This window comes from Eschrichtius robustus, chromosome 20 (assembly GCF_028021215.1).
Source record: "Eschrichtius robustus isolate mEscRob2 chromosome 20, mEscRob2.pri, whole genome shotgun sequence".
Classification (NCBI taxonomy): Eukaryota; Metazoa; Chordata; class Mammalia; order Artiodactyla; family Eschrichtiidae; genus Eschrichtius; species Eschrichtius robustus.
In genome coordinates this window covers 45362925-45374993 of record NC_090843.1, presented here as the reverse complement: position 1 = coordinate 45374993, position 12069 = coordinate 45362925, and the positions used below count along the sequence as shown (strand labels likewise).

Sequence of the window (12069 nt, the reverse complement as noted above, 5' to 3'; positions counted from 1 at the left end):
TTTGAAGCCCTTGTCTAAAATTCCTTAGATACAGATAAAGTATACTCGGTCTGGCAGCAGTTTTTCTCATATTACAAAATCACTGTAGATGATTTGATTGCAGTGAATTAACCAAACTTGTCAGAGTGAAAATGTCAGAATTGGTATGTGTTGGCCATTTCTTTGCTAAATATTAGATTCACATTAACCTCATAACTTATTTTCTTGTGTCAAATTCCTGAGTTTTGGGAGAGTCAGAGTGGAAACATACCAGGGCTGCAGATTTTACAGTTAGGTCTCTCTTTGCCAGATTTGGGTTGTATGTGGTTTGCAATTTCCTAAAATGTTTCCATTTTCCTCCTGTTCTATGTAGAGGGGTGTTCCTGCCATGAGTCCCGATGCTTTAAATCAGTTTCCAGCGGCTCCTGTTCCAACTTTAAGTGGCTTTCCTATGACTTTGCCTACTGCTGTGAGTCAGCCAACTGGGATGCCTTCAGGCCCTGCAGGCTCCATGCCCCTCACCCTCGGACAGCCAGTCATGGGCATTAATCTTGTTGGACCAGTCGGGGGAGCTGCAGCCCAGACTTCCAGTGGCTTCATGTCAACTTACCCTGCAAATCAGGTAAATGGAGAGGCTGTGCAAAATGGAGAGGCTGTGCATATTCTAAGTTATCCCTGAAAATGAATCCAGGCAACTTTTTTTTTCCAGGAATGCAGAAAAGATTGCTGGATTATGATGGACACTGGACGTGAAAATTAAGCAGTATTAAAACAATACAACATTTAATTTTTCATTATTTAAAAAAAAAATTTCTTAAGCCTTAAGATACTTGAATTTTGGCTAAAAGTTTATAGTTCTTTATCATATATGTCTTAAACACCAGGCTTAATAAAGCTAATTAAATCCTTAGGCTGTGTCTTTTGAGGAAGCTGCTAAACCTGAAATTAAGATGCTTCAGTTTATTTTTCACTTCTCAGATTAGCAAAAAAAGTTTTAAACATATATTCAGTGTCAGTAAAAATGTAGGGAAAAGGGTTTTTTTGGTACAGCCTTTTTAGAAGGCACGTTTGGCAATAGCTATCAAAATTCTAAATGTTTGTATCTTCTGACCCAGCAGTCACTCTATTAGGAGTCTCACAGAACTTAGTAACTCAAATTAGCAAAAATATACAAGGATATTTGTTGTAGCATTGTTTGTTAGAGTAAAAAATTAGGAGTAGCTGCATATCCATCAGAAGAAGAAAGGTTAAATAAATTTTGGTTTATCTCTACAGTGATAAACTATTAGATTATTAAAATGAATGCCGGTAGATGTTCATGTAAACTATTAGATTATTAAAATGAATGCCAGTAGATGTACATGTACTGCATGGAAAAGATGTCCATGTTCTGTAATTACATTTTTTTTAAAGTGCAGAACAATATAATATAAGCTCGTTTTTCTATAAAACAGATGAACTGTGAACAGTGCTCACTTCCTAAGCATGGGATTAGGAGTCCGTGTCACGGTTTCCTTTATTCATGTATGTGATGAGTTAAAACAAACTTGTATCACTTCTTTAATTTACAAACATGATTGAAATGTTTTGTAAAGATGGCAGTTTCTCAGTAATCTATTAAATGTGATTCAGCTATTTAAAAGTTATATAAATTAACTGTTTAAACCAGTCTTTTACCGTTTGTACAAGAAAGCATTTAAAAATATTAGGCAGCATTCCTGCCTTAAGCACTTGAGTTGATGTTTATGTCTAAAGGGTGTTCTTCTAAAATTAGGTGTTTGTACTTAAATGGGAAGAGTTAAAAAGTAGTCTTTGAAAAAAAAAAAGTAGTCTTTGAGGTTGACAGTTGAAGATTTGTTATTTACCTTTTTATCATAAGACGTTTTCTATTTCAACGTCCTCTGTAAACCTAGGTGGTCAAACCAGAAGAAGATGACTTCCAGGATTTTCAAGATGCTTCCAAGTCAGGATCACTTGATGACTCATTCAGTGATTTCCAAGAGTTGCCTGCTTCTTCAAAATCAAATTCTCAGCACGGAAACAGGTAGAAAAGAGTTGAATATAGTTAACACTGTATTTAGTAATTGAGAAAGAGACCATCCACAATGAGAAGCCTAAGTATAAATAAGAGAATTAGGACTCCTTACTCTCATGCTTTCTTGGTTATTCCTAGTGTATTCATACTTTCACTCTTCAAACTTCCTTCCCCTTTGTCCACCTTAAACTTCAGCTTCTACCATTTCCTCCCAGTACACACCTGCTTAACAATATTTCCTTTTGCTTGTGCTAAACCTGATTTATTACAGCTGAGTGCACCTGTGCCAGGCATGACTTCATGTTGTTATATTAGATCCAGGTCTTCAACTGCTGAAAAGCTTTTTAGGAAGGGGCACATAATTTGACATTTTGCAATATAACATACTATTGCTTTTCCACAGAAATCATCATTTAGAGATCTAAATATGATTATTTATCCATGTCGCTCTTCTGTTTGAGATCAGTGGCTTTTAGGCCTTCAGGTTTCTGTTTGTCTGTTTGCATAGACAGTTGTGTAAACATGTTTCTAATGTTTTCTAATGTTTTAACTTTTATGTACAGTAAGTGATTCAGTATGTTGTCAACACCTTTCCATTATTTTTTTTTAACATTTTTATTGGAGTATAATTGCTTTACAATGGTGTGTTAGTTTCTGCTTTATAACAAAGTGAATCAGTTATACATATACATATATCCCCACATCTCTTCCCTCTTGCATCTGCCTCCCTCCCACCCTCCCTATCCCACCCTTCTAGCTGGTCACAAAGCACCAAACTGATCTCCCTGTGCTATGCGACTGCTTCCCACTAGCTATCTATTTTACATTTGGTAGTGTATATATGTCCATGCCACTGTCTCACTTTGTCCCAGCTTACCCTTCCCCCTCCCTGTGTCCTCAAGTCCATTCTCTAGTACGTCTGCATCTTTATTCCCACCTTGCCCCTAGGTTCTTCATGACTTTTTTTTTGTTTGTTTTAGATTCCATGTGTATGCGTTAGCATACGGTATTTGTTTTTCTCTTTCTGACTTACTTCACTCTGTATGACAGACTCTAGGTCCATCCACCTCACTGCAAATAACTCAATTTTGTTTCTTTTTATAGCTGAGTAATATTCCATTGTATATATGTGCCACATCTTCTTTATCCATTCAACTGTCGATGGACACTTAGGTTGCTTCCATGTCCTGGCTATTGTAAATAGAGCTGCAACGAACATTATGGTACATGACTCTTGTTGAATTATGGTTTTCTCAGGGTATATGCCTGGTAGTGGGATTGCTGGGTCGTATGGTAGTTCTATTTTTAGTTTTTTAAGGAACCTCCATACTGTTCACCATAGTGGCTATATCAATTTACATTCCCACCAACAGTGTATGAGGGTTCACTTTTCTCCACACCCTCTCCAGCATTTATTCTTTGTAGATTTTTTGATGATGGCCATTCTGACCAATATGAGATGATATCGCATTGTAGTTTTGATTTGCATTTCTCTAATGATTAATGATGTTGATCATCCTTTCATGTGTTTGTTGGCAATCTGTATATCTTCTTTGGAGAAATGTCTGTTTAGGTCTTCTGCCCATTTTTGGATTGGGTTGTTTGTTTTTTGATATTGAGCTGCTTGTAAATTTTGGAGATTAATCCTTTGTCAGTTGCTTCATTTGCAAATATTCTCTCCCATTCTGAGGGTTGTCTTTTGGTCTTGTTTATGGTTTCCTTTGCTGTGCAAAAGATTTTAAGTTTCATTAGGTCCCATTTGTTTATTTTTGTTTTTATTTCCATTTCTCTAGGAGCTGGGTGAAAAAGGATCTTGCTGTGATTTATGTCATAGAGTGTTCTGCCTATGTTTTCCTCTGAGTTTGATAGTGTCTGGCCTTACATTTAGGTCTTTAATCCATTTTGAGTTTATTTTTGTGTATGGTGTTAGGGACTGTTCTAATTTCATTTTTTTAAATGTAGCTGTCCAGTTTTCCCAGCACCACTTATTGAAGAGGCTGTCTTTTCTCCATTGTATATTCTTGCCTCCTTTATCAAAGATAAGGTGACCATATGTGCGTGGGTTTATCTCTGGGCTTTCTATCCTGTTCCATTGATCTATATCTCTGTTTTTGTGCCAGTACCATACTGTCTTGATTACTGTAGCTTTGTAGTATAGTCTGAAGTCCAGGAGCCTGATTCCTCCAGCTCCGTTTTTCTTTCTCAAGATTGCTTTGGCTCTTCGGGGTCTTTTGTGTTTCCATACAAATTGTGAAATATTTTGTTCTAGTTCTGTGAAAAATGCCAGTGGTAGTTTGATAGGGATTGCATTGAATCTGTAGATTGCTTTGGGTAGTATAGTCATTTTCACAGTGTTGAGTCTTCCAATCCAAGAACATGGTATATCTCTCCATCTATTTGTATCATCTTTAATTTCTTTCATCAGTGTCTTATAATTTTCTGCATACAGGTCTTTTGTCTCCTTAGGTAGGTTTATTCCTAGGTATTTTATTCTTTTTGTTTCAGTGGTAAATGGGAGTGTTTTCTTAATTTCACTTTCAGATTTTTCATCATTAGTGTATAGGAATGCAAGAGATTTCTGTGCATTAATTTTGTCTCCTGCAACTTTACCAAATTCATTGATTAGCTCTAGTAGTTTTTAAATATATTTATTTATTTATTTTTGGCTGTGTTGGGTCTTCGTTTCTGTGCAAGGGCTTTCTCTAGTTGTGGCAAGCGGGGGCCACTTCATCGCGGTGTGCGGGCCTCTCACTATCGCGGCCTCTCTTGTTGCGGAGCACAGGCTCCAGACGCACAGGCTCAGTAGTTGTGGCACACAGGCCTAGTTGCTCCGCGGCATGTGGGATCTTCCCAGACCAGGGCTCGAACCCGTGTCCCCTGCACTGGCAGGCAGACTCTCAACCACTGTGCCACCAGGGAAGCCCCAGCTCTAGTAGTTTTCTTCTAGCATCTTTAGGATTCTCTATGTATAGTATCATGTCATCTGCAAACAGTGACAACTTTACTTCTTCTTTTCCTATTTGGATTCCTTCTATTTCTTTTTCTTCTCAATTGCTGTGGCTAAAACTTCCAAAACTATGTTGAATAATAGTGGTGAGAGTGGGCAACCTTGTCTTGCTCCTGATATTAGTGGAAATGCTTTCAGTTTTTCACCATTGAGGACGATGTTGGCTGTGGGTTTCTCATATATGGCCTTTGTTATGTTGAGGAAAGTTCCCTCTATGCCTACTTTCTGCAGGGCTTTTATCATAAATGGGTGTTGAATTTTGTTGAAAGCTTTCTCTGCATTGATTGAGATGATCATATGGTTTTTCTCCTTCAATTTGTTAATATGGTGTATCACATTGATTGATTTGCGTATATTGAAGAATCCTTGCATTCCTGGGATAAACCCCACTTGATCATGGTGTATGATCCTTTTAATGTGCTTTTGGATTCTGTTTGCTAGTATTTTGGTGAGGATTTTTGCATCTATGTTCACCAGTGATATTGACCTGTAGTTTTCTTTCTTTGTGACCTCTTTGTTTGGTTTTGGTATCAGGGTGGTGGTGGCCTCGTAGAATGAGTTTGGGAGTGTTCCTCCCTCTGCTATATTTTGGAAGAGTTTGAGAAGGATAGGTGTTAGCTCTTGTCTAAGTGTTTGATAAAATTCGCCTGTGAAGCCATCTGGTCCTGAGCTTTTGTTTGTTGGAAGATTTTTAATCACAGTTTCAGTTTCAGTGCTTGTGATTGGTCTGTTCATATTTTCTATTTCTTCCTGGTTCAGTCTCGGAAGGTTGTGCATTTCTAAGAATTTGTCCGTTTCTTCCAGGTTGTGCGTTTTATTGGCATATAGTTGCTTGTAGTAATCTCTCATGATCCTTTGTATTTCTGCAGTGTCAGTTGTTACTTCTCCTTTTTCATTTCTAATTCTATTGATTTGAGTCTTCTCCCTTATTTTCTTGATGAGTCTGGCTAATGGTTTATCAATTTTGTTTATCTTCTCAAAGAACCAGCTTTTAGTTTTATTGATCTTTGCTATAGTTTCCTTCATTTCTTTTTCATTTATTTCTGATCTGATCTTTATGATTTCTTTTCTTCTGCTAACTTTGGGGTTTTTTTGTTCTTCTTTCTCTAATTGCTTTAGCTGTAAGGTTAGGTTGTTTATTTGAGGTGCTTCTTGTTTCTTAAGGTAGGATTGTATTGCTATAAACTTCCCTCTTAGAAGTGCTTTTGCTACATCCCATAGGTTTTGGGTCGTCGTGTTTTCATTTTCATTTGTTTCTAGGTATTTTTTGATTTCCTCTCTGATTTCTTCAGTGATCTCTTGGTTATTAAGTAGTGTATTGTTTAGCCTCCATGTGTTTGTATTTTTTACAGATTTTTTCCTGTAATTGATATCTAGTCTCATAGCGTTGTGGTCAGAAAAGATACTTGATACGATTTCAATTTTCTTAAATTTACCAAGGCTTGATTTGTGACCCAAGATATGATCTATCCTAGAGAATGTTCCATGAGCACTTGAGAAGAAAGTGTATTCTGTTGTTTTTGGATGGAATGTCCTATAAATATCAATTAAGTCCATGTTGTTTAATGTATCATTTAAAGCTGTGTTTCCTTATTTATTTTCATTTAGGATGATCTGTCCGTTGGCGAAAGTGGCATGTTAAAGTCCCCTACTATGGTTGTGTTACTGTCAATTTCCCCTTTTATGGCTGTTAGTACTTGCCTTACGTATTGAGGTGCTCCTGTGTTGGGTGCATAAATATTTACAATTGTTCTATCTTCTTGGATTGATCCCTTGATCATTATGTAGTGTCCTTCTTTGTCTCTTGTAATAGTCTTTGTTTTAAAGTCTATTTTGTCTGATATGAGAATTGCTACTCCAACTTTCTTTTGATTTCCATTCGCATGGAGTATCTTTTTCCATCCCCTCACTTTCAGTCTGTATGTGTCCCTAGGTCTGAAGTGGATCTCTTGTAGACAGCATATATATGGGTCTTGTTTTTGTATCCATTCCGCCAGTCTGTATCTTTTGGTTGGAGCATTTAATCCATTTACATTTAAGGTAATTATCGATATGTATGTTCCTATTACCATTTTCTTAATTGTTTTGGGTTTGTTATTGTAGGTCTTTTCCTTCTCTTGTGTTTCCTGCCTAGAGAAGTTCCTTTAGCATTTGTTGTAAAGCTGGTTTGGTGATGCTGAATTCTCTTAGCTTTTGCTTGTCTGTAAAGGTTTTAATTTCTCCTTCAAATCTGAATGAGATCCTTGCTGGGTAGAGTAATCTTGGTTGTAGGTTTTTCCCTTTCATCACTTTAAATATGTCCTGCCACTCCCTTCTGGCTTGGAGAGTTTCTGCTGAAAGATCAGCTGTTAACCTTATGGGGATTCCCTTGTATGTTATTTGTTGTTTTTCCCTTGCTGCTTTTAATATTTTTTCTTTGTATTTAATTTTTGATAGTTTAATATGTGTCTTGGCGTGTTTCTCCTTGGATTTATGCTGTATGGGACTCTCTGTGCTTCCTGGACTTGATTAACTATTTCATTTCCCATATTAGGGAAGTTTTCAGGTATAATCTCTTCAAATACTTTCTCGGTCCCTTTCTTTTTCTCTTCTTCTGGGACCCCTCTAATTTGCATGTTGGTGCATTTAATATTGTCCCAGAGATCTCTGAGACTGTCCTCAATTCTTTTCATTCTTTTTTCTTTATTCTGCTCTGCAGTGGTTATTTCTACTATTTTATCTGCCAGGTCACTTATCCGTTCTTCTGCCTCAGTAATTCTGCTATTGATCCCATCTAGAGATTTTTTTTTTTTTTTAATGGTATTGTGGTATGTAGGAGAATGACTTTTTTTTTTTTTAATTATTTATTTATTTTTGGCTGTGTTGGGTCTTCATTTCTGTGCAAGGGCTTTCTCCAGTTGTGGCGAGCGGGGGCCAGTCTTCATTGCGGTGCGCGGGCCTCTTACTATTGCGGCCTCTCTTGTTGCAGAGCACAGGCTCCAGACACGCAGGCTCAGTAGTTGTGGCTCACGGGCCTAGTTGCTGCGCGGCATGTGGGATCTTCCCAGACCAGGGCTCAAACCCGTGTCCCTTGCATTGACAGGCAGATTCTCAACCACTGCGCCACCAGGGAAGCCCTAGAGTATTTTTAATTTCATTTATTGTGTTGTTCATGATTGTTTGTTTGCTCTTTAGTTCTTCTAGGTCCTTGTTAAATGTTTCTTGTATTTTCTCCATTCTATTTCCAAGATTTTGGTTCATCTTTACTATCATTCTGAATTCTTTTTCAGGTAGACTGCCTATTTCCTCTTCATTTCTTAGGTCTGGTGGGTTTTTACCTTGCTCCTTCATCTGCTGCGTGTTTCTTTGTCTTCTCATTTTGCTTAACTTACTGTGTTTGGGGTCTCCTTTTCGCAGGCTGCAGGTTCGTAGTTCGCATTGTTTTTGTTGTCTGCCCCCCAGTGGCTAAGGTTGTTTCAGTGGGTTGTGTAGGCTTCCTGGTGGAGGGGACTAGTGCCTGTGTTCTGGTGGATGAGGCTGGATCTTGTCTTTCCGGTGGGCAGGTCCACGTCTGGTGGTGTGTTTTGGGGTATCTGTGACCTTATTATGATTTTAGGCAGCCTCTCTGCCAATGGATGGGGTTGTGTTCCTGTCTTGCTAGTTGTTTGGCATAGGGTGTCCAGCACTGTAGCTTGCTGGTTGTTGAGTGGAGCTGGGTCTTGGCGTTGAGATGGAAATCTCTGGGAGATTTTCGCCGTTTGATATTACGTGGAGCTGGGAGGTCTCTTGTGGACCGATGTCCTGAACTTGGCTCTCCCACCTCAGAGGCACAGCCCTGACACCTGGCTGGAGCACCAAGAGCCTGTCATCCACATGGCTCAGAATAAAAGGGAAAAAAAAAGAAAGAAAGAAAAAGATAAAATAAAGTTATTAAAATAAAAAAAAATTATTATTAAAAATATTTTTTTAAGTAATTAAAAAAGAAAGAAAGAACAACCAAACCAAAAAACAAATCCACCAATGATAGCAAGCGCTGAAAACTATACTAAAAAAAAACCAAAAAAACCGGACAGACAGAACCCTAGGACAAATGGTAAAAGCAAAGCTATACAGACAAAATCACACACAGAACATTGACAAAAAGAGAAAAAGGGAAAAAAATATATATATCGTCGCTCCCAAAGTCCACCTCCGCAATTTGGGATGATTCCTTGTCTATTCAGGTATTCCACAGATGCAGGGTACATCAAGTTGATTGTGGAGATTTAATCCGCTGCTCCTGAGGCTGCTGGGAGATATTTCCCTTTCTCTTCTTTGTTCGCACAGCTCCTGGGGTTCAGCTTTGGATTTGGCCCCGCCTCTGCATGTAGGTCGCCTGAGGTCGTCTGTTCTTCTCTCAGACAGGACGGGTTTAAAGGAGCAGCTGATTCGGGGGCTCTGGCTCACTCAGGCCGGGGGGAGGGAGGGGCATGGAATGCAGGGTGAGCCTGTGGCAGCAGAGGCCGGCATGATGTTGCACCAGCCTGAGGCGCGCCGTGCGTTCTCCCGGAGAAGTTGTCCCTGGATCACGGGACCCTGGCAGTGGCGGGCTGCACAGGCTCCCGGGAGGGGAGGTGTGGAGAGTGACCTGTGCTCGCACACAGGCTTCTTGGTGGCGGCAGCAGCAGCCTTAGCATCTCATGCCCATCTCTAGGGTCCGCACTGATAGCCGCGGCTCGCGCCCGTCTCTGGAGCTCGTTTAGGTGGTGCTCTGAATCCCCTCTCCTTGCACACCCCAAATCAATGGTCTCTTGCCTCTTCGGCAGTTCCAGACCTTTTCCCGGACTCCCTCCCGGCTAGCTGTGGCACACTAGCCCCCTTCAGGCTGTGTTCACGCCGCCAACCCCAGTCCTCTCCCTGCGATCCGACCGAAGCCAGAGCCTCAGCTCCCAGCCCCTGCCCGCCCCAGTGGGTGAGCAGGCAAGCCTCTCAGGCTGGTGAGTGCTGCTCGGCACCGATCCTCTGTGCGGGAATCTCTCCGCTTTGCCCTCTGCACCCCTGTTGCTGCGCTCTCCTCCGTGGCTCTGAAGCTTCCCCCCTCGGCCACCCCCCTTCTCCACCAGTGAAAAGGCTTCCTAGTGTGTGGAAACCTTTCCTCCTTCACAGCTCCCTCCCACTGGTGCAGGTCCTGTCCGTATTCTTTTGTCTCTGTTTTTTCTTCTTTCTTTTGCCCTACCCAGGTACGTGGGGAGTTTCTTGCCTTTTGGGAGGTCTGAGGTCTTCTGCCAGCGTTCAGTAGGTGTTCTGTAGGGGTTGTTCCACGTGTAGATGTATTTCTGATGTATTTGTGAGGTGTGGGGAGGAAGGTGATCTCCACATCTTACTCTTCCGCCATCTTGAAGCTCCTATCTCCATCATTTTTTAAAAGTACTTAGTAGATACTTCTTCCACCGAGTAGAGCACATGAGGCTTTGAGTAAGCAATGTGAATGTCTTTGGTTGTTTTTGGAACTTGTTTTTGTCAGGGTACATATTCCATTTCTCTTATGTTCCTATTTGTGCAGTTTCATTCATCTTTTCTATTTTAACCAATTGATTATTTCTTAGTCAACACTTCCTGCAGACACTGTAAGAAAAACTAAGGGATAGGCATTATAGAGAATTAGAAATTAGGGAAAGAATTATTCTCCTGATTTTAAGAATACATCAGACACTTGTAAATGACACATAGAAGAAACGTACATGGGGTGTGACTGTAAAGTACTGGAGTTCCAAGCCCACTATACCAGCACACACACGTATTAACCTGATAGACACATAACACTTCTTTCTCAGGTCTCTTCCTCTGCACAAATTGATATGTTCTACTGCTATCTAGAACATATCTGAATGACCCAAGGCATCTCAAATTACCTCCATAAAATGATTCATTGTTTTCCTGCTCAAAGCTAAATAAAAATTTGTTAGATCACCATACCCAGTCACCTAATCAGAAACATGCTGTTTTTGTCTCCCTTCTCTCTCCTTTACTGCCATTAACTCTGTCAGCTCTGCTTGGCGTGGGAGAAGGCCGTGTGTGATCTGGCTCCTGCCAACCCTCTTGACTGTTGCCATTTCTCCACAGCTTACCTCCAGCCACACGTAAACCACCAAACTGACCATGCTCTTTCAAGCTTCTGGCCTTTTCCATTCTGTTTTCTTCAATCTGAAATTCTCTCTATAGTTAATTCTAGTTCCATGTCGAAAATCGGTTCATTATAGGAAGTATTTACTAACTCCACTCCATCAGTCCCCACCTCTAAGATGAGTTAAGGGCTTCTCCTTCTCTACTGCCATGGTAGCCTGTGAATATCTGTGTCGTAATTGCCATTACTGGTTTACCTGACTGTTCCCCTCACTAGGCTGTAAGTACCTGAAGACAGTATTTCATGTCTCTGTATGTAATACTTAGCCTGTGATATGTAATTAATAAAGGTTTGTTGGATGAATATATTGTAGTATGAAGGTTACAAACCGAATTTAACAGATTGATGGTTCATTCCTCAGGGAGAAAACTTTCAGCAGATGAAATGAAAATTTGGGCATAGAAAGCTTTAAGATGGTGGCCAGACCTGAGACATATGGGGTATTAGCAATTTTGTGTGGCATTATCTCCACACAGTAGTTTACTTTCATATACAGCCATACTTTGCAGATTTTTCTTCTTCAGTTCTGGCTTGACTACTTCCGTGCTTTCCTTGCATGAAAACATTTCGTTCATGTCTAAGAATCCATACTCATTGTTTCTTTATTCATTCAGAAACATTTACATAGCATCTCCTGTGTGCCAGACATTGGGGTAGGCACTAGAAATACAGAAGCAAAAAGCACAGTTTCTGCTCTAAAGATAGTTAGTTTTATCTGGATATTTATATTATCTAATAAAACTCTCTTAGAATTGCTCCTTCAGTGGTGTGTTTGTGTGTTCATGTATAATGAATTCCCTAGTTTATGATGATCTGTATTCCATATTGTGAGTTATTTTTAAAGGATATTTGTTAAATCATGATGTAAATAGGTAAGACCACTTTGAGCAGTATTTTTAAGCAAAA

General features: G+C 39.8%; 1 protein-coding gene across 12 annotated transcripts in view; it reads left to right on the top strand.

The window, feature by feature from the left end:
- The window catches only part of SYNRG (synergin gamma), a 93183-nt gene that overhangs the window by 37632 nt on the left and 43482 nt on the right, over positions 1–12069 (top strand). For all 12 annotated transcript variants that reach the window (XM_068531410.1, XM_068531407.1, XM_068531406.1 and 9 more), the window contains exons 11-12: positions 353–601; positions 1893–2023. In XM_068531410.1, coding sequence (XP_068387511.1) covers positions 353–601; positions 1893–2023 — 380 coding nt within the window. The remainder of the gene's footprint in view (positions 1–352; positions 602–1892; positions 2024–12069) is intronic.